Here is a 23,570-nt window from a genome sequence, read left to right as displayed (position 1 = left end):
CAATCACGTCTGCATCTTTAAACACTCTTTCTAAACACTCAATTCTCCCCTTCCTCCTTTATTTTCTCTCTGGTTATACTCAAATTCATTAATCTTATTGCCCAAATAATCTCTACCTTTACTGATTTTTAAAATTTGTGTTTGACATTATTGTTGGTAACGCAAATTGGATAGATTGTATTTAGAACTTGTGAAACTAATAGTTAGACACTTGTGCGAAAGTCTGGTGAACCAAGAAATGCAGGTTGAGGTGTCTGAAATGATTAGGAAAGCAAGCAGAGTTGTTATTAGTCAGAGTTTCCAGAGGTACGCTCCAAGGAACACTGTTCTCTCAGTACACTTGTGTGAAAACGAATCCCATGTTCGGGTAAGTCTGAGCATATTCTCATGCTGAAGAATAAGCTACAGAGGCCTCGCTGCTAAAGATACTTGTTAACTTTAACTTTCTGTATATATTTTTAAATCACAGAACTCTTTCTCCTGGCTTTAAAAAAATGCCTGTTAAGATTTCACAGAATGCAAACAAGGTTGTGTGTTGTAGTATAAGGAAAAGGCATAATGAAAGGTGTATTTTAGGAAGATTATCTAAGAGGATTATGTAGGAAGAATGAACATGGGCACTTCAGAGAAATTGGTAATAATTTTGTTACCAACTTGATAAAGAAGACATAGTCGTTCTCTACTCTTCAGGAGCTGTTTGCCCAGTAGATAAACTTTTGGGGTGGAGGTGGGAGAAGGTAATCTTAGAAAAGAGCACGACCATTCTAATTTATTACAGATCTACATTAACACAAAATACTGAAAAGAGAAGGAAAAGGATCACACACCACACATACACACACACACACACACACACACACACTTCATATTGATGGTCCATGGATTGCTACATTAAGGAAATGGTTCTAATAGCAAAAGAATAGCAAAACTCAGCTCATTTACTGGCCTTTGTTAAAGGGGGGCAACTGAGGGGGAGAAAAACTAAATCAATCAGGCATCAGTTAAGTTCCATAGGTGGGTGGAAACCAAGCATCTCAAGCATAACCCTCCTGGACTGGTGACCCACTACGCCTCGTCCTGCAGCTGAGCCTGGCAGAGAGGTAAAAGGGAACTCTGGTTTAAGAGTTAACTTGTTTTTCTTTTCTTTTTCTTTTTCATTTTTTAATGGCAGAGTAGTATTCCATGGTGTAGAAAGGGGATAATTGGGTGGGGGACATGGGGTACAATTGCAATCTGTAGTAATGGGCATGCTGCCAGTATGGATTTAGCCTTCACATCTTGGGCACAAGGGGTGACAATCAGCTTTGTATCATGAATATTCATAACCAATAAAAAATAAAAATAAAAAAAGGAATTCATTAGAAAAGGAAAAAAGAGTTAACTTTTTGTCATTGTTGTTTTGACAGCTGGCTGGAATGGGATCCGAACCCTTGACCTTGGTATTAGCAACACTGTGCTCTAATCAACTGAACTACCTGGTCAGCCCAAAAGTTAACTTTTTAATCATTAAGGAAGGTACTAAGTGAGAAGGAAACTCACAACTTATAAGAGACCTCTTCTTACTTTTGACTTGGGCTTAGTTCAAACCAATAAACCAGGGGACAGGAGAGATTTTACTCTACTGCCAATTCCACAACATTCCTTTCCAGAAACTTCCACAGAGCTGGTGAGCTTCCAGTAGTAAACACTGAGGTCTAGTTCCCCAGAATTTATGGGAGGGCTGGTTACTCCACTTTGGAAGGAAAAAGGAGAGTTTTCAAAGATTAATTATATTTATTTTTCTACTACAAAACTCTTATTTATTCTTTACAAAGTACTAAAAGAGAACAATCTCCCAATACTTATTGTCTCAAGTTGATAAGTAATTTCTCCTAATGGGCATATTCTGCTCATTTCATATTGTGTATAATACTGGCAAGCTAACAGGTATTAAACACAGGATAAAAATAAATAAAGCAATATTCTATTCTGAAAATAATGTTTAATTACATACTAAATTGTCAAACAAGTTAAAGAAATATATAGATATTGTAAAAATAGTTGATATTAGATACTGATACTCAGAAAAAATCCTGACATGTGTTTTCTTTACATCTAAGATGAATGAAAGTACCTCTGTCTTCTTGTCTTGCCATATTTAAATCCTCTTTGAGAAGTCAGGACTTGGAGGGGGCAGGTGTGAAAAAAACTAATAGGGTCTTGGGTGAGAATCAGAAGTACCGACAGAAGTTTGTGGGAACTAAGAAGGATGAGGAAGGCAATATACATTTGGCTCCAAAATTTAAAAGCAATTGTAAGTTGATAAAAAGAAAAGTCTAATTGAAGATATAATGTAGAAGCAAATAAACACAAATCTAGTAGAAAGGTCACATGAGACAATTCTGCAAGGATCCATTCAAGATGAGATCACATAGCAGTATGCAAGGGTACTTCAAAAAGTTCATGGAAAGATTTGTATTATCTTTCAATTTTATTTTTACACAAACTTTTTGAAGTACCCTCATATTACAGAAGTATACTTAAAATTATGTGACATCTCTGGCACAATTTCAGTCACGTGTAATTGTTCAGTTAAATGCAGCTTCCATTGTTATTATTATCATTATCATCATAATTGGGCTTCAGTTGAAAATTTAGGTGTAGTAGTGAATTGGGAGGGGAGGTCTCCTGAAGGATTGCAAAAGCAAATTCTCTGGTCAGTCAAGTTGCCACCAGGGAATGTGGTAGCATTTTAGAGTGTGCACTAATAATCCCATCAACTAATTTTGAGACAGGAGGAATCTATGAGCTATCTCCAGGGTTACTGTGAAACACAAATACTGCTGGTAATTTGATAAAGCAGTCATCAGATATCGAACATTATGTTCACATTGTGGCTCAGGGTACTGAGGAGAAGCTGGGATGTCCTTAGTGTCTACCCTCACTCTGCATGACATCAGGGAAGAGGCGATGGGGCCCCACTTTCACATAAGCTGTCACTCTTATCTGCATAAGAAAATCTGCTCTCCATTGCACAGCATTATAGACTCTCTCTCATCATCTGTCCCTTTTTGCCCCCGGAGCCATTCCTTCATTATTCCTTCCCTGTTGCCTTGTACCCACTGCTCCAACTCCACTAATCCACTTTAACATCCAAATAACAAGAGCAACAAAAACAACACTTAATAGTGATAGTAGTAATTATTATTATTGCTACTTTCATAATGCTTACTCTGTGCTTAGCACTGTTCTAAGAACTTTACATATATTAACTTAATCTTCACAAGAACCCTGTGAATTAGGTGGCAATTTAATAACCACTTCTTTTTTTTTTTTTTTGGTGGCTGGTTGGTATGAGGATCTGAACCTTTGACCTTGGTGGTATAGTACCACAGTCTAACCAACTGAGCTAGCCAGACAGCCCCTTAATCCCATTTTATAGATGAATAAACTATAGCACAGAGATGTTAAGTAATGTTTCTAAATTCACATAGCTTCAGTGTCGACCGTGCTCGTGCTTCTGTGTTTTTGCATACTCTGCTTATTCTGCTTGAATTTCCCTTCCTTTTCTCCCTTTACCTAACTAAAGCTTTCTTCAAACCTCAGCTTAGATGTCACCTACTTTGAGAAGCCTCTTTAGAACATTTCCTGCTCCACCCTCCCTCCACCACATTAGTCAGAGATAGGAATTTCTCTTAAAAACTGATTTAGAGAAGAGTTAGACCCCTTTCTTCTGGAGGGAACCCCATCCCACAAGAGACAGACTTCCCCCAGGGTATCTTTAGAAAGAGCATTCCTGCATGTAACCGGGCTATAACGCACCAAGAGGCAATTGTCCAGGAGCACATGCCCCTCAGCCGGGCCTATTGGGGAATCTCTTCTTATTCACTCAAAGACTCACCCTCTTGAGTGAGAGGGGCAGCTAAGGACCCACAGTCCGGTTGCCCAGCTGTTTAGACCACTGTCAAAAACTAATTGGAATTCTACTCATCTATTTTGTAAGGAAAATATTTAGAAGGCCACTCTACTTCTGGACGGTTGCCTTAGGCTTTTTTTCCTCCCAATATTTAGAGTTTCTTAAATATTTCCTAATAGATTTTTTAAAGCTTCAGTTTTCTAATTATTATATTTCTAAGTTATGGTTATGAATTTTACTGATCAAAACCGTTGCTAACTAAATATTGGCTACAGTAAGTCTTCAATGTACATCTGCTTTTTAAAAAAAAAAAAAAAAACCCAGGGTTTTCTTGTTCATGTATTAATTCAATGATTTATTAAGTGTCTACCAGGTGCTGAGCACTATGCCATGAACTGGGGATACAGACAAAAAAGACAAAGACCTACTCTCACGGAGCTCACAGACTTACAGGGAAAGGGTGGCAATACTATCACAGCTGCATGCTAAGGGTGACTCAGTGGACAAAAGTATTTTTATTATTGTATTATTTATAATGGAGCCATATTTAACATTTATTGTAATAAATAACCATTTTTAATAAATACATTTGAAGTGTATCAACAAATGTTTTTCTTTAGAAAAAAATATTTCCTATCTCTTTTATTCCTAACAAATTAAAATTATTATTCTTTTCTAGTAGATAGGAGAGAAAACAATCTGCTGATAGTCATCTTATTTTTTAATCCTACCAGAATGTGTAAAAGTAAAATAAGTAATAGCTTATTTATTGATTTCGCAGTTGTTGTTTGAAAATTAAAGGTCATCTTTTTAATTTGTGCAAATTCATCACTCTCCAGTCACTTGGGAATATTTCATTGTCAGAGACATTATTTTGTTAAAAGATTAGAGGACTGAGATGCATGTTAATTGCTAGGACAGATTATACAATGTCAAAATACATTCAGAAGAAGTCAGTGATTTCCATCAATCAAATGTGTCTCCTGAAAGGTTCTTGGAAGACAGGACCCCAGGGTAGTATCCAAGACCCTCACCAAATACCAACACATGGGTTAAGTCAGGCCATGTACCTGACCAGTCAACATAAAGAAACTGAATTTTAGGGCTCAAAAGCCTAGTGTAGAAAGGATTTAGAAGACAGTGTCAAATACATGCAGAAGAAACATAAGCTCTTTGAGGTCTAAAGAAAGGGACTGACCTGGCAAATACATGAACAGTATCAGGTACCTAAATCCTTGTGAAGCTGTACCAGGACCAAAATAAATATTAACCCAATGTTTAATTGGACTCCACTGAAACTTTCCAAACTGGATGCAATGATAAAAAGTCCAAAGACACATAACTTGTCTAGCCACTAAGTTAAACTGCAGCACAGGAAAGAAATTATCCAAAACCTCAGCAAACAGAGAAGCTGAGTGGAATAATGAATGTCTTAATCCAGCCAAGAGTACATACTTTATTTCTAAGCATCAACTCCAGCATTTTTTGATGGATGGGACATTTAATGTGCTAAGATACAGTAAAAGGCAAGAGTTGGCACTCAACAGAATTTATTCAGGCAATGCATGTTTTTATTTTTAAAAAGGATCATCAAAGATAGACTTAAGTAGGGAGCTTTTAACTGAACTCTAAAAGCAGTCTCACTGATGTATTTAAAGAAGGATGTTCCAAGGGACTAATCAATATTATTAAAGCAGCACAGTCATCAAAGGAAATAAAAATGGCAAAATGACCCCTGTAACAGACAAGAAGGAGGTGAGGGCAACTTTTGAAGGAATAGGTATAATGGAGGTCATGGGGATAAAGACAGATTGTAGGAGTGAAACTGTAGTTTAGTGGAAAAAGAGAAAAGAAACAGGATTGGAAAGGGCAGCAAGGTCAAGGGTAGGTACTTGCATTTTGTTTTGTTTTCATTAAGTTGGAGGAAAGGGGCAGTTGGGCATACAGAGAATGGAGATGATGTTAAATGTGAGAGTCCCATGAGGTGCTCTCCCACGGGTAGCCTCCTGTGGACAGGTAGGGGACCTACACTCTACATCTTCCATAACTACTCCCCACACCCCATTGGGACACATCTGATCCGTTATTCATCTGGAAGCTCCCATAAACTGTCTCTATGGTCACCAACCATAACAATATTATTTTCTACACTTGGTTATATTTTAATTCTTTACCTACTTGGGACAAGAGACATATCACTTATATAATAATATAATAATTATAATTATAATAAGTATAATAATTCCCTCAATATAGTATTCCCTTAATTTAGTATCTTGCATGGAATTAAGACAAAATGTTGATAATTAAGGTGATGAACAAAGCTTCTCTCACTATTAAAAAATGGTTGCATTACTGTGCTTAAAAAAAAATGGGGTGCCCTTAGTTATATTACTTTAAGTTTCTGACCTCCCTCCCCAAAAAGAAATCTTTGTCATTAATGTGCAATTACTTATTTTTTCTTATTACACCTTATCTAATGAAATCAGAAAAAATACTTTTAAAATTTCAAGATTCTATATAAAGTGGCCTCTTTCGAGTATTATTTAGAATACCAAATCCTCCAAAAATGCAGTATTATGTCCTTCTTTTAGCCATTCCCAGTTCAAAAATTTAACCCGCCTACCCTTTGAGCAAAATTGAAATAAAACCATATATAAAATTAATGGGAACATTAGTTATTTAAATCATAAAGAGAACTGACAATGATTGCATTTTTTCCAAATATATTTTTTCATTTAACTGCAATATTGCAAAAATCCTATGTAGAGAAGTTTTATTTTTTAACTTTGATCTTTAAAATCTCTCTTTCTAAAAGTATGTGAAATGGTATTTTCTCTCTGGCAATAATGTTAGTTATTCAAAATGAATGAATATGGACTTCGCTACAGGCTCCAAGATTAGATTCATTTTGCTCAGTGTGCTAATTCCAGCATAAGACTCTCCCCTGGAATACAGATTTTCTTTCCTAATATTTTTATCAATATTTTTCAATATGTTTGAAATAGAAATTTGCAGTGATTTAGGACATGGCTCTTCATATTTTAGAAGCATCAGGATTACCTGGAAAGCTGGGTACGACACAGAATGCATGGCCCCATCCCCAAGGTCTTTGATGCAGAAGGCCTGGGGTGGAGCCAGGAGAATTTGCACTTTTAGTAAGTCCTAGGTAACGCTGTTGCTGCTGATGAGGTTCACACTTTGAGAACCCCTGATTTAGAAGAACAAGGGAGAAGCGGTATGTCTCTCACACCAGAGTCTGTTACAGCAAGTAACAGACTACAGTAAGTCTGCTACATAAGATGAGCACAGGTTGTGGAAAGCCTTGAATGGCAGATTCAAGAGGTTTCTGAAGTCTTAGATTCAACAAAGGCAATAGTACCCAATTCTTGACACTCTTCTTATCTCCTGGTAAAATTAAATTAAACATCACTCATGAAATGCACCTGTGATATCTAGCCCCAGCTGGTCTGGAGTTCAGACATCCTCCAGTCTTAGGGCCCTGTCCCGTCTCCTGTAGAACCTGGTCTAAACCTCCTTCCAATCTCTATCGCACTGCAGTTCCCATCACTGTCAGCAGATAACCATGCCTCTGACTTCACCGAGACAACAGGGACCTTCTCTGGTTCCCTGCTTTACCCTCCACTTCCATTAGCTCTACCTGCTATCCATGAGACACTTTTTCTAGTTTTACCAGTGTTCTGCCTCTTCTCCCTACCCCATCCGCATTTAGTTCTTCCATACGGGCACCTGAAATCATCTGTCTCCATTTTTAAAACCACACACTATTTTTTTTTTTTTTACAGTATAAAACAATTTTGTTTGCAGCAATGCAAAATGATTGTTTGCCATGAGCATTTTGAACATATGACATATTTAATTTTCTCATTAACTTTGCATTCACTGGAGAACTGGTGTGTATAAAATCTTAGTTAAGTATAAACTCTGATCTTCACTGTGGTGCCTATTGGTTATGTGGTATAACTGCAGTATCCCTTTGGGGAAGGGGAGAAGAAATTTCTTTACACCAAGTCCTAATTAAACTATAAATTCACTTTTGACTTTAAGCTATCAATTTAGGACTGATTAAAAAAAAATTGAGGGTGATTCAATAGAGGATACTTCACCACTGCACACTTACTAAACCACACATTGATCTATGCTTTTCACTGGCTCCTTCTCTTCAGGCCACACACGCACTTAAGTCTCTCAAAAAGTCTAATAATCAAATATTTTCTTGGCCTGGTTTTCCCTACTTGTTACCACTCTGTCTACTACTGTTCACAGCCTAATGTCTGAAAATGTGGTCTGTATTTTACGTGTGTACTGTCTCCATCCTTACTCTCCAACTACCTGCAATCTATTTCCACTGCTCCACTAAAATTGCTCTAACTGAGGTCAAAGTGACCTTCTTCTTGACTTTTCCATCTGTATATCCTTGACATCTCTGGCATTTAACACCCTTTACCACATTCTCTGATGAGCATCTCATGATGCAGTATCTGCAGCACCAGTGGCTCCGAGATGACACTCTTGTCCTCTTCAATTTACATTCTATTAACAATTTTCTCCTTTGGAATAAATGACTAACTATATGCTGACCACCATCATGTCTATATTTTTAACTCAACCCTTGCCTCTGAACTTCAGTATTGCTGTGGTCTGAGTGTCTCCCCAAAATTCCTATGTTGAAATTTAGTATGCAATGTGATAGCATTAAAAGGTGGGAGCTTTAGGAGGTGATAAGGTCATGAGGGCTTCATCCTCATAAATGGGATTAGTGCCCTTATAAAAAAGGCTTGTGGGAGCCTGTTTACCTCTTCTGCCATGTGAGGACACAGCAAGAAGGCACCATCTGTGGAGCAGAGAGCCCTCACCAGATACTGAATCTGCTTGCACCTTGATCTTGGACATCCCAGCCTCCAGAACTGTGAGCAAAAAATTCTGTGGTTTATAAATTACTCAGTCTAAAAACTTTGTTATAGCGGACTGAATAGACTAAGACAAGTATCTTCAATGACCTTGTAGGAATTTCTAGGCACCTCAGTTTGAGCATGCCCAGACTACTAATTTTCTACCTCCAACCCAAGCCTACTCCTCCTCCTGTGTGTCCCGTCTCAGTCACTGGCACCATCCTTCTTTCACTCAGATGCCAAAGGCAGAAATCACAGAATCATCATTGAATCCCCTATCAAGTCAAGTCAGTTGGTCACTGTGTCTGGTTGGTTTTATCTCTCTGATTTGTGTTCTCCACAAGCTCACTGCTGAATTTTGGCTCTCACCTGGATGACCAAACTGCTGAATTCTGGCTCTCACCTGGATGACCAAACTTCTTGTCTCTATTCTTAGCATACTGGTGGAGAAAAGGACACAGGGCTTTAAGGTCACACATACCTGAGTTCGATTCCTAGTTTCTCACTTATTCACTAAGCATATCAAGCAAGTAAATTATTTAAACTCTCTTGTGCCTATTTCCTCTCCTGTAAAAATGGGATGCTATATCTCCTTATAGGCTTATTGTGAGGATTTAATGGAGTAATGTATTTAAAGCATTTAGACAATATCTAGTACATAGTATGACCTCAATAAACGTTAGTCTTGGCCCTCTGTACAAACTCACCTTCCGAAGTACTGCAAAGCAAACACCTTAAAATTAAATTTTGATTAATTCCCTCTTAACATGACTCATCATCACCTATAAAATAAAATAAATCTGTACAATCAAGTAGAGACCTATCTTTCCAGCCTCATTCCCTGGCTGGATCCCTTCCTTCCAGCCATTTGGATAAAATGGCTGCTTATGCATCTGTTGACTCAGCTGCCTGGAATGCAGCCTGGTGTTCTGTTTACAAGGTAAACACTCCAGCAAAGTTTCAGCTTCAATGTGAGGTCTTCCCTGACTGCTGTGGTGGTAGGTGGGGTGGGTGTAGCAAGAGCAATGTAATGTGTTTTAATCCTCTCTCCCTTCATGCTGTTCTCATTGTGCTAGAACTTGCAAAGATTAGCATCCTGTTCTGAATTCGGGTCCCTTTTTCATCCCTCCTCTCCATTATTGGTAGGGTCTCATAGCATTTACTAGAAGTATCTGTTATATGTATTTCACCTGAACCAACCACTCACTGCTCCCTCCTTTCCAGATGTTTCAACCTCACCCCTGGTCTCTCATTCTGTGGTAAGCACTTCAGCCTCCATCCTTCTCATGGAAGCTCCCTGTCCTGCCTGCCTCAGTGGACTCCTAGCTCTGCCGCAGCTTACCCCCTCTCCTGCTTCTGCTCCACTGGAAGCTGTCCATTATCGCATACTCTATTCCAAAATAGTGACAGGGTCAGCTTCTCACTTGCTCTGCAAGACTATTTCACCACTCCTCAGCTCTCCAGAAAATTGTCCTGTTTGTTTTAAGCTCAGGCCATCTGGCTGTATCATCCTTTACCACTTTTGACCTCTCCTCCTAATTCATTGAGGACTTTTTAGCACTGTGATCAGTCTCCTTTTCTATCCCAGTCTAGCCATTGTCCTGTCTCACTCCAAAAGCCCACAGCATGCCAGCACCTTGACATTTTGTTTCCGTGACCTCCTCATCTCCAGTGGATTTCACCTTCACTAGACTTAGCTACACAGATGGCCCACATGCCACATCTTTGACTTTTTTTTTTTTAATCCGTTGGAACTATTCCAGTTGTGAAATACTAAATACAAACATCTCGCTTTTTAACAATAATTTTACTAATTTTCTTATTCAATTACTTCCTTCTCGCCTGTTCTTTGCTCTCACAGGGGCTTCAGATCCTTGCTCCCTTTACTTTCTCCTGTCTGTTTTCATTTTCTTAATCTATAACATGAAACACTTTCCTGTCTATATATCCAAATTCCATGTTCTGTTGTCCTTCCATCACACTGTGGTAGGGCTCCTGCCCCTGATCTAGCAACTGTCATCCATGCCCATATCTGTACTGCTGAGCTCTCTTAGAGAAACTCAGCTCTGAAGATTGATGCCACTAAAATGCTCTGATCTCCCACTGCAACTGGGTCTTTCACACTGACCAGAGTCTATCTCTGTTTCCCTAATCAGCATTCTCCTCTGTGACTAGCTGAAATCTGCTCCCTTTAGTACCTCTGTTTCCCACTCAGCAGAATATTTAATCTACTATGTCACCGAGAAAATAGCCATCATAGGAGAGGTTGCACTGCTTTCATTCTTTAAATCTATGCAGTGACAATTGACCCAACCCTTTCCTGCTCTTCTGTTACAACAGAAGAGTTCTCACTGCTCAAATTTAAAATTCATTCACCTGCTCGTGCCATGGATCCCATTTATGCCAACTTTGCATGGCCCTTTCTCCACCTTACAGATTTTCTACTCTCCTTCTCTGCTGGTTCTTTCATAACAGCAGCATCCTCAAGAGTCTCTATAATCTTAAAGAAAAAAAAATCTTGGTTTTTCTTCAGTACTTCCTCACTTTCCATTCACTCCTTAACCCACTGCCATTTGTGTCTCATCCCCAACACACTCCAAAAAAACTGTATTTGCCATGGACACCAGCGGCGTCTGAGCTGCTAAACGCAATGGCCATATTTCAGTCCTGGCGTTACTTCTCAAGTATTTGCCATTGTTATTCACTCCCTTCTCTTCTGTTTTTTTAGTGTTTTACTATAGAAAATTTTAAACATGTTCAGAAATACAGAGACTAATATCAATCATTCAGCTTCAATAATTATCAATACATGGGCAATCTTATTCATCTATATCCACAAAATTTCCTCTTCCCAACCGCTTATTTTGAAGCAAATCATGGACATCACACGATTTCTTCTGTAAATATTTCAATATGCATACCTAAAAGGTAAGCTGACTTAAAATGATCATAATATTATCATCACACCTAAAAATAGTAATTCATTACTATCAACAAATATATGTAGTCAGTACTCACATTTTTCTAATAGCTTTCTAAAATTTTTTTTAATTGGTTGATTGTTTGAATAAGATCCATATTTTGAGATTGGTTAAAATGTCTCATGATTTGTTTTGCTCAATTTTGTTCTGCTGTATAGATTCCACCTCCATTTCTTTTGTGCCCTTGAAAAATTTTTGGTTTTGTTGCAGAAATGAAATCAGTTGTCCTACAGATATCCCCACGGTCTGAGTCCCTGTGGTGTTATTTAACATTTTGCATCTGTATCTCCTATTGCCTCTAAATCCAGAGATGTAGAAGATTGATAATATTCAGATTTGATTTGGGGGGCAAGTCTACTTCCATAATTATGAAGGTTGTTTCTATTTTAACAATGTTATCAGCAATAATCATTGTTTCATTGCTTAGATCATTAGGGGTTACAAAATAATGATATTCAAATTTTATCATTTCTTATTTCTACATTAGCTAGAATACCTCTGTGAAGAAAAATTTCTTTTCATCAACTCTTTAATAATCCTGAAGAACAAATCGGATAGGAAAGACAGAATGAATGTTTGATTCTTTTCTTTACTTACCGGTTTTCAAAATAATGGGTTGGTTTGCCTAGTATTATCCAAAGGTGACCCATGAGTTTTGCTTTTGTGTTTTCTTCAGTATCATTATGAACTCATGAATCTATTACCCTCATTGATATTCTTTGGCTAGCAGCAGCTTTCTCAATTTGGCTATCAAGTCCTATGACAAGAACTTTGTAGTGTTTGGTAGCTTCCTTGCTTTCTGTTATGACAAAATATTCCAAGTTTGTTTTATACATTTCCCGCTCTTGACCTAGAATCGGTAATTTCTTTCAGGATCTCTGATTTCTTTCAGTGACAATTGTATTTAGGGAGCATACTCTGGATACCAGGAATGTCATCACTATTGGATTAGTCATTGTTTATAGGTGTTTTTCACAGATAGAGCTGTGAATATGTATTTTTTTTTTAGATTTAAAGATAATACATGAGTTCTTACTGACACTTCCGACTCAAATTCAGGATTACTACAGAATTGTTCCTTAACTCCATGCATTTGTATCTCCTTTCAACCAAGCCAATAATCTCAGTTCTCAATGACACCAATAAAGTCATTTAATTAATTCACAATACAAACAACAGTCACAGAATAAAAGCAACAATATGACCACCAGTGATATGACTATTACAAGTAGTTTGATTCTTTTTTGTAGTTTTTAAAAAAATTACTCTTAAAATATATCCCTTTAGGAATGTATACCCAAATAGATGGTTATAAAGTCACTTCAAAGCATTCCTCACTGTAAGCCTTTGCCACCAATTTGAACCTCACTAAGGCTGGTTCACTTCATGTTACATTAAATCTTTTAGGAACCAATTTTTAAATTTATTTTATTTTGTTTTATAACTAAGTAAAATATTTACATGGTTCCAAAATTAAATGTACAAACAAAGCATATTCAAAGAAGTCTGGCTGTTATCTTTCTTTAGGCCTCCTGCCTCCCTATAAAAGTGTGGTTTATCTTTCCAGCTTTTAAAAATATATAAATATAATTCTAAACAATGACAACATACTATTTGCGCCTCTCTCCACCTTGCTTTTATCATTTATAAATATATCCTACAGATCACTTCATAATAGTATGTAGAAGTCTTCTTCATTTTTTCCTACACCTAAACAGTAGTACTCCCTTTGGTAAAGGTACATACTTTTGATTTATCTAGTGTCCTATTGACAGATACTTTTGAATTGTTTTTAGTCTTTTGTTATTTAAGAATTCTTTCAATGAATATCCTTCTGCATATGTCTGTTTCTTATTTTTGCCACAGTACGTTTCACATAGATTTATAAAAGTAGAACTTGCTCTGTTAAAGTATGTAATATTTTTAGGTATTGTAAATTTCCCCTTCATAGTGTTGTATCATTTTGCATTTTCAATGGCAATATATGAGAATGGCTGGTTTCTTTCAGCCTCATCACAGAGTATATCATGAAACTTAAATTTTTGTCAACCTGATACTTGAAAATAGGCTTCTCAACTTGTTTTTCATTTGTATTTCTCTTATAAGAGGGGTTGTACATTTTTTCATATAGTTAAGAGCCAATTCTGTCCTCTTTACATGGTCTTCTTCATTAATACCCTTGAAGCCACACAAAATTCTCATTTGTCTTCTATTCCCTGGGTTAATTTTTAAATCCCTTTTCTGGTTCCATTTCTCCTGTTTATTTCCTAAATATCTGTCTCCTGATGAAGTCTTTGTGTTTCTTTTAAAATCCACACCTTTCACTGTGAATACCATTGCTATTCTGACTGCTACTAAGCACATACCTGCAGCCCAGAGCTCTCTCTATTCTTCTGTCCCACATATCAAACTGCCTGATGGAGATCTTGAAATGCACCTCCTTGAAATGGACAAAGCTCTTCCCCAATAAGCCCTTCCTCTGGTGTTCTCTGATGCAGTTAATGCTACCACAACTCACCAGCTACCCCGTCATAAACCTGGGTTCTCTGCTAACAACCTTCCTTCTATCAAATCATCCACTTCTGTGGCTTTTATCTCTTAAATGGTTCTCAAATCCATTTACTTCTTTCCATTCCACACTACTGGTCTGGGCCACTGTCATTTCTTCTCTAGACTACTGCACCTTCCTTTCAGGTGGTCTTTGCTTTTCTTCTTGCTTTCAAGTATGGCTAGAATTACTTTTTAAAACAAATAATAGAGGGCCATCTACCCATTTAGAAACCTTTAAAGGCTCAAAAAAAAAAAAAAAACCCTCAAAAACAAAAACTAACCTGCCATTCAAACAAACAAACAAACAACACAGTTCCAAATCATGTACTTCCGTAGGTACATACATAAGTAAGTGCTACAAAGCTCCAGATGATAGACACTGAACTGATGAGAGAGGTTACCTCTAGGGAGAGGATGAGCTGCTGGCAGTGAAGGGGACGTTGCAGGCAGGGCTCGTGTTGAAAGAGGACTTTAGCTTTGTTATTGGAATTGTTTGAATTCTTTACAATTAGAATGTTTTCAAATATTACTTACATATTTAAAAATAAGCAAAATGGACTGAGAAAGTAAGCCTTAACCAGCTCTGGGGCAGACTGGGCTCACGAGCAGATTGTATGAATTCCCAGTGCCAGGTCACCTAAAAGAGGCTTCAGGTACAGCCGTTTCCTACCACTCCCCCAGGGAATGAAAAACCATCCTCTTCCCTATATATTACCTGAGAATTTCAATCAAGGTATTCTTACCTTTGTGGTCCACAGTTTGACAGTCCAGTCAAATGATGATGTGACAAACAGGTGAGAAAAGTCAATTGGGCCCACAGCCATGTGGCAGTTAATTCCCGTCACCGGCCCTTGGTGACCCTCGAAGACCTCACCGATGCCTGCTTTGCTGCATGAAGAGCATACGTGAGCAGAATTCCAGTGACCTTTGCAAGGTAGGAGATTGCTTAAAAAAAAGTAACTCATCTCTGCATGATTACTTCTCCATCATTTACAACAATCCTATACCACCAAAAATGAAACTACATTCACGGTTATCTTGAGAGAAAGAAATTGTTTGCAATCACATTACACTATTTTTGGTGATTAGAAAACAATTTGGGGGGCCGGCCCGGTGGCGCAGTGGAGAGTGCACCGCTTGGGAGTGCGGTGGCGCTCCCGCCGAGGGTTCGGATCCCATGTGGAGACCGGTTCCCGCTCACTGGCTGAGCATGGTGCGGGCGCAACACCGAGGGTTGCAATCCTGTTGCTGGTCCCCGGTACGGGCACAACACTGAAGGTTATGATCCCGTTACCAGTCAGTAAAAAAAGACAAAAAGGAAAAAAAAAAAAAAGAAAACAATTTGGGGAAACACAATCTTTTTAATCTTCAGAATTTAATATCAAATTTTATCATTTAATACTTTTTTAGGAGTTGCTCAAATCCTATTATTATTGATACAGCTATTTAAAAAGAAACAAATATACTAGATCTCAGAAGCCTTTATATTTACAATAAGACTTTTATCCTTGAGATGGCATTTTGTACATGTTCCATTTTAATTCCTTTTGGTGAGTCTATTGGCTATAAAACTCCATATATCCTTGAAAAAATCAAATGATTATTTTTTCAAGGAAATTTCTTAAATTAAGTTGACAATCCTAAAAATGTAACACTTTGTGGAAAACTTTATAATCACAAAATAATACACATCATTTAAGTATAATATGAAGAAAATGATGTTTTCTCTTCACTGACAACTGTAAATTCCAAAAGGGCAGATACCTTGTCTTTCTTGTTGCCAAGTGTCTAGCACACAGTAAGTGCTCAATAAATATTTGTTGAATGAAACAGCAAAGAAATAGAGACAAACTTATGCTCCTTTTTAAAAAACAGAAGCACATTTGAGAAATAGTGATGCACATTTTAAAAGTTACCCACAGACATATTTCACTCATTTAACCAAGCTGGGACTATTTTCAGCCTTCTATTATCACATAATAGTCTGCATGTGATCATACACAATTAGGAAAATCTGAGAAAATATACCCAAAATGCTATATTTGAAAAATTCATGTGCACGAGGTTGCAAATATGACAAATATGTAGGGATTGTGGAATCTCAATATTATGTCGCTAAGAGTAAAAAATGAATTAAGCTCTTAAAACATGTGGGTCTCTGGAGCACCAATAAATGTCAATGTGCTGAGCAAAATCTGGGATCATGAGCAAAGGCTGCAGCATGTGTTCCATGTAACAGGCACTCAAAAATTATGTCCAGTGAAACTGCTAACAGCAGTTCTACATGTGATCATCCAAGTTTGTTGTAGTGAACAGGAGGAACTGATCTTTGAAGTGGCCCCTGGTGAGACTCCACTTGCTTTTAACAGCATCCTGGAAGGGTTTATAGGGTGCAAAATAAGAACCTTGTTTAATTTATGGAAGTGGATTTGCACCTTCACTGTGTTAGGTGAAAAATAGAAATCCCTCACCACTCCCCATAGGCCTATATGAGCCATTTAAAATTACCCTATAAAGCCAATACCTGCTATACTATGAAGTTACTAAGATCTGTATTTTATATTTCAGATGGACCGACCAATGTAAAAAGCAAAATCAAGATCGTTGAAAAAAGATTTGTAGCGTGTTCCATATAGCTCCTTCTTCTGAACCTAAGTGCATATTCTGATTGTGCTTAAAATAAATAGCCACGGAACAAAATTATTCGTTATGTGAAAGGTTACTCACATTAGAGAAACTAAAAAAATCTGGAAAACATCAATAAAAATGTTCTGTAGCCTTCAGAGATAATTAAGGACCTGTATAATACCCTGGATTAAGTCCGTTGAACCTATGCTCCATTGATTCTAATACATGTGTAGATAAAGCTGTGACTCCATGTTTGGCCACTGCACTCTCTGTTTCTCTCATACTGCTTATGACTTTTTATTTGTATGACAGATATTTCTGCATTTATCTTTCCCACTTTCATCAGTTTCTTGAAGACAGGAACTGGGTTGAAATGATGTCTATAGGCTTTGCAGCATCTAGCATTTTGCTCAAAGCAGGTGTACAGCAAATGCATGCATGAATGAATAACTTTATCAGACCTGTTCATGCTTCGATAAAACTTTAATGCATGGTTTTAGCCATCTTTTATGAAGTAGGAATGCTGGGTATGGAACTGTGAGGCACATCTTCTTAAGTCACCTGTAAATCATGTGAGCGGGGCAAATACTGCTTGTTTCTATGTGCAGAACAGCGGCAACATCACAGCTCATACTGTTTGAATGGAAAAAATCACATAGCGGAGCCATGAATGCTTTTTACTTCTACAAATCACAAAAACACAGGAATATGCACTTGAAACAATTTGTGGTTCCTCATTAAATCGTAATAGCCTGGGATGAGTGCAAGAGATGAAAAATCAATTGAACAAGAACTACTCAGGTAAAGGAGGAATTAAGCACTCATGTGAACATAGTGAACCTTTCAAAAGATGGGAGGCCACCTTTTAAGTTTTGCATGCAATTTTACAATCTAGTCCAAATTATTGAATTCCACTTTATCCTGACAGCTCTGTTTTCCAAGGGGCATTTACCAATCTCTCAATCAAGGCAGAGTTCTTATCACCTGGAAATTGCACAGTAGTTTGTGTGACTCATACTGTTGCAGCCCCTCTGACTGGGAGGATGGGTCCTCAGGCACGTCTCTATATTATCTGCATATTGTCATTTCTTTATTCCACATATAGATTTTTGCTCCTCATTTATTATGAGCCAGGCACCAGGCAGGGAAGCAAAGATGAAATGGAAATAGTTTAGTAAGAGAAAAATGGCAGATGAATTGAAATAAAATGTGATTAATTCTATTTTAGAAGCATATAGAAAAATACATGAAATAGTAAACCTATTTGACAGCCTATAGTCCTATCCCATTTATTCTACTTTAATTTTCTCCACAGCACTTATTATCTTAAACTATATATTTACTTAATTATTAGTCCTTTATCCTCAACTAGAATATAAACTCTATGTCTGCCTTGTTCCTTACTGTATTCTTATGATGGTGCCTGGCACATGGTAGGTTCTTAGTAAATATTTCTTGAAAGAATGAATGAATAAAAGGAATAAAAGTTGTTTGGTACTTGAAGGAGGGAGTAGTTTTCCTTGCTCGAGTCAGGAAAGTCTTCAACATGGAATAACCTCTGTTCTGGCTCTTGAATGATGAAGAGAAATTAACCAGGCAGAAAATGAAATGCTAGACCTGGCAGGAGAAAGTCAATATACAAACTCACAGAGGTGTGGATGGATACGCAACATTTGGGGACCGTCATCCTTGATGTGCACATGGCTGGAGCCTGAAGGTATGTGGACAAGATGAGACGCCCTGGGAAGGGGCAGATAGTCTGATGTGATGTGCTAAGAAGCTTGGACTTTTTCCCTAGGACTTACGAATGGCCAATGACCAGAGAAGATGCATGTTTTAAGATAATGAAGATGAAGTTGCATTTTGCATTTTTCTTCAGAAATGCCTTTCTCATAATGCAAGGTGGTTATAACCCAGAATTTGATACATGACTTTCGGAAATGAGGAACATGTCATCGGCAAGAAAACAGAAAATCACCTTCCATGACGACAAGCCGTGTAGACTGTACCCTCTTCACTGCCAACCACGAAGTTATTGACGTCTCCGGTCGGGAAGGCCATTCCAGTAACAGCGACAGGCTTGGACTTATTGTACACCAGCTCCATGCTCTCCTACCAAAACACGGTGTGGTTACATTTCCATCTGTCAACTCCTCGCCATGCCAAAGATAGCACGGAAAAATCACTGGGCTAAATCGTCTGTTTGCTTTTCACACAGCGTTACAAAAGACCCCGGCTGTGCCAGAAACCACGCTTTACTGCCCCTGACATTCATGCTTCTGTGTGTCTCTGGTTTCAGGCCGGCTGGATTTCATCAGCATGTGCTGCTGCTTCTTAAGTCAGGCAGAGATGACAGGTGAGAATTTTGAAACCAATGGTGCAGAAACTAAAGATAATGCTATAATGGTTACACTTGTCAGCCCCAGGCTTTAATAAAACACACAATACCCTTGTATTTACAAACATTTTCAAAATCAATTGTTCGTGAGAACACACATGTATTAATATCAGATGTACTAAGCACATTTGTCAAAGCAGAAGTATGTGCCCTCCATGGACTAAAACCAGAAAGTTGTCACTTGGGTCATAAAAAACAGACTTCAACAGGGACTAGATTTCTTTCGTTAAGGACAGCCATCAGGTGTATAGGCCATAAGCCTGAAAAGAATGGCATTTAAATAAAGTCTTTAAAATAGTAAGTGAGAGTCTTTATTTCATGTCAAATGATTTTTTAAATTGGGAATTAGGGATTTTAAAAAACATTCTGCCAAATTAAGTTTAATGCCATTGAAAAGTAATTAAGTATAACTAATGTCCCTGAGTATTTCTGAATATTTACATCAACCTATTTTGTGTATCTGAAATAATTTTGTAAATCATTTTGGGGTATCATATTATAGTTGCTTGGGAGTTCATTCTTTCTTATGCAAACAAACCAGGCTATTTCAGCCAAGGAGTCCATAAATATAAAGCACGTGCTAACAGTATGGACAGCACAGACCACGTGGTCATGTGACATGCTCACAGTTGTTGAGATCCACACATGCTAAGCACACCAGTGTCTGGGCTAAGGGAGAGGATGCTGTGACAATATAATACAGAAAACTAGACCATCCAATGGTCTGCTCCATCACTAAAATTAGCTGCAAGAAAGGTGATGTCTCTCAGTTGCCCATCTGGGAGAGAGAGGGACCAGAGCGACCATCAGATGTCCCCACTCCTGCTATCCATGGAAGACATGCCATGAGATTCTCAATCTCTTTATAGAGTCAGGAGTCTGTGGGCATGCTAAAACTAATAAAAAATGGCCTTGGAGCCCTTGTATAACTGGTTTTAACCTAAACAAATACAGGTTTAATCAGCAAAATGGGCAATTAAAAATTCCTAAATAGAAGGTTTGCTCTTATATCTGTTTATAATATACACACTTTCAAAAGAAAAAAGAAACACATTGCTGAGAATTTTAAGACAAAGCTATAAAATACCCACACACAACTCCAGACGTGTATAATGTTAAAGAGCAGCAAAAATAGAGGAACTTAAAGTGTAAGCAGTTTACTAGCACTCTTTTTCTCTCCTCCACCCCCCCAAAATTGTAAAAAGAACTTAGTGTTCTCTACATCTGTATTTTGTGGAGACTTAAAGGAGGTTCTTTATGGTTTCCACATTTCCTTATGTATTTTGAACCTTTAATGTCTTCTAAAATTATGTGGGAGACATTCTAGGGTTCTTATTTCAGGAAAGGGAATAGGAATGTTAAAATTTAGAATTATCTCCTAGATATCTTTCACAATGTTTTTGATGTTTTCTCACATTTTTATCAGAGCTATAGCAACAAACTCTCCTTCGTGGTTTTTAGCTGCAAGATAGTGAAGTACTTTTTTCCACACAAAGAAATGTGGAAAAAGTGTGTGTTCATGCATATACATGTGTCTCTCTGTGTGTTGTATGCATACATGTATTCTGAAAGTTGCAGTTAGATGCTTGCCTCCAATGGCCTCTTCCACCTCTCCTCCTTTGTTTGGTTCCCATTACTGCAATCAGTAGTGGTTTGGAAATTTTGGAACTTTTCATTTTTGACTTCTCATTTATTGAGCAAGGAATGGCAGGAGCCATACTAACAAACATTCCAGAGGGGAAAACAGATGGTCTGACAAATTCTTCATACACAGAGGCGGTTGTCTAGGCTACAGATACAAGCAAGGGCTTGGGTTTCTGTTTTGCTGGGATACCTTTCCTCCAAGGCAAGAGCCCATAAGGGATTGCTCTGCTGAGCTCCAACCTCATTTGCATTTGTTTAATAATGCTGTAGGGTAAGAAAAATCATACCACAGGCAAGTTCCATAATTACTATGCTTTAAAATGGATTATTTCATTTTCACTTGAAACTGACCTAAGGATTAACATATTACAATAATTACATGATTTGTGGTAAAGGAAATGGGTTTTGGCTTCAAGAGGAGACTGCTGCAAGCAGGCCCCAGTCTTTCAAGTGCATCCATTGGTTTTAGCTCCTATAGGATGTGAGGGTTTGGCTTTAAGGAACTATGTTCCATTAAGTAGGTACCTCTTTTAACCAGGATGCTCTTATGTGTAGGGGAAAACAAACCCACCTGTGGAGTTGAGAGCATGTCCAGGCTCCAGGAACACATTTTACCATCAGTGGAGACAGTGATGAGGTTATGAGCATTCTGGGTCCCAACAACATTTACACAGTACACGGGATGCTGCAAAAACATAAACATGGAGGATCAGACACAGATCCAAGAGGAAATGCTTACATTTGAGTGACAAACACATTACTCTAAGACAAGGATTAGAGAGTGACATAATCCTACTATACTACAAGCCTCAGGTCATTTGCCACTTTTGATTTGGACTTGATTTCTTTCTGAAAGTTCTGGCAGCAACATACAGAAGTGGAAATACTTACAAAGCTTCACGTTGCTCAGTCAGATGCAATGCAGTGGAACTGAAGGAAGCTAGAGTAAATGAGGACTGATGGGGCAGAAGCAACGCAGGGAGGGGAATTCGGGTTACCATACACGAACTAGTCCCCGCCGCGTAGTTTGGCTACTCAGCTCAAGATGAGTGATGGAAAAAGACAGTCTTCAAAAGGGTAGAATTACTGACTTTTGGAAAGAATATGTGTTACTAAATTTGGAGGTTAATGCATTATAGTCACAGTGCCAAACATTTTTTAACATTCTTTATAACAAATTGTTAATATTCATCAGCCTTTTTAATTTGGGGGGAGATATTGGTGGTGAAATTATTGGCACAATGAACCTAGTGAAGTAAAATGAGCTCTTTTATGTTACTGCAAAATCTAGGATAATGATAGATTTTTTTCAAAATACCATTTGGAATAGTATGGAGGCTTAGATTTAGTCAAGGTCTTGAAAAAGGTCATTACACATCCTGGGGACTATAAGCAAGATGCGCTAACCTTCTGCCATAACTCTAGTAGGTTATCCCACTCTGCAGAATTCTACATGGTAGGCTAAAATCATTTGCAGCTGCGCATTAACACTAAATGGAAGGTTAGCATAAGCAGAACCTAGCAGCAATTTGGGTTAGATTTCAGGCAGCTTAGCCTTCAGTGGCCAAGCCACAACTTACTTGATGCTTCTCTGTGCAAATAGCTGACAGTCTAAGTCTTAATCCTGATGAGTTACTGTCCATAATACCTAGCCACAACTACAATGAAACAATCTTTAATATTGGAAAGTTGATATTATATAAAGGATGGTTCCCAAACTATTATTATCATATAAACCCTTGGTCAGAAGGAGCAGTAATAATCATCTGGCACAGCTACTCATCTGCCTTAACCAAGAGGTGGTCCAAACTCTGCTTAAACACCTTTCTTAATGGGTAGCCAGTTTTAGAACTAATTCCTGTGAAGTTTTTCCTTCCACTAATGGGGATAATAAAAGTTCAAGGAGATACTTTCAGTGTAGTGCTCTCTGGGATCATACAGATCAAGTCAAAACAATACAGCTTTTTGAATATTTATAGATTATTGTTCTATATCACCCCCTTCCTACCCCCAAGTCTTGGCTTACTCAGACTAAGCATCACCAATTCCTTCAATTGTTCCTTGGGTACCTGGGTTTTGAGGTTCTTTGGGTACTTTCCTCATCCTGGTCAATCTCTTTTAAATATGCTGTATTTTGTTTGAGTTCCTTTAACAGTGAAGTTCTGGAAATGAAACAGAACTGTCTACCTATATTCTGACCAGCAGAATGTAGAAACCTGGGTGTGTTGAATTGTCACTTCTCCTATGATAAAAATATGCTTGTTTTAATGCAAGCTAAGATTACATCTGCTTCCTTGACAATTACATCCCTTCTTTCATCCAAGCTGATGGACAGTCCACTAAGTCCCCATGTCTTTTTCACACCATGTTCCTCCTGGAATTTCAAATGAATCCACCTTAGTGGATCTGAAACTGAATGTTATCCTGATCAAATATCCTCTAAATATCAAGAGGATAGATTGGTTGTGGGACTGTAGACAAATCTCTTTCCCAAGTCTCTGATGTATGTGGAACTGGAAACAGTGAGCAATCCAACTAAAGCCCTGAGCCAGGCAGCATGC

At 37.9% G+C, this 23,570-nt stretch overlaps 1 protein-coding gene across 1 annotated transcript in view; it reads right to left on the bottom strand.

Moving 5' to 3' along the window:
* DYNC1I1 (dynein, cytoplasmic 1, intermediate chain 1) overlaps window positions 1-23,570 on the bottom strand; it is a 312,180-nt gene that overhangs the window by 38,625 nt on the left and 249,985 nt on the right. The window contains exons 12-14 of the mRNA XM_008565819.1: window positions 21,581-21,694; window positions 18,946-19,079; window positions 15,083-15,227 (exon numbers count right to left, since the gene is read on the bottom strand). Coding sequence (XP_008564041.1) covers window positions 15,083-15,227; window positions 18,946-19,079; window positions 21,581-21,694 — 393 coding nt within the window. The remainder of the gene's footprint in view (window positions 1-15,082; window positions 15,228-18,945; window positions 19,080-21,580; window positions 21,695-23,570) is intronic.

The sequence above is a fragment of the Galeopterus variegatus genome, unplaced genomic scaffold, assembly GCF_000696425.1.
Source record: "Galeopterus variegatus unplaced genomic scaffold, G_variegatus-3.0.2 Scaffold206, whole genome shotgun sequence".
NCBI lineage: Eukaryota > Metazoa > Chordata > Mammalia > Dermoptera > Cynocephalidae > Galeopterus > Galeopterus variegatus.
The sequence above is the reverse complement of the archived record's forward strand: the minus strand, read 5'-3'. Positions and strand labels throughout refer to the sequence as shown.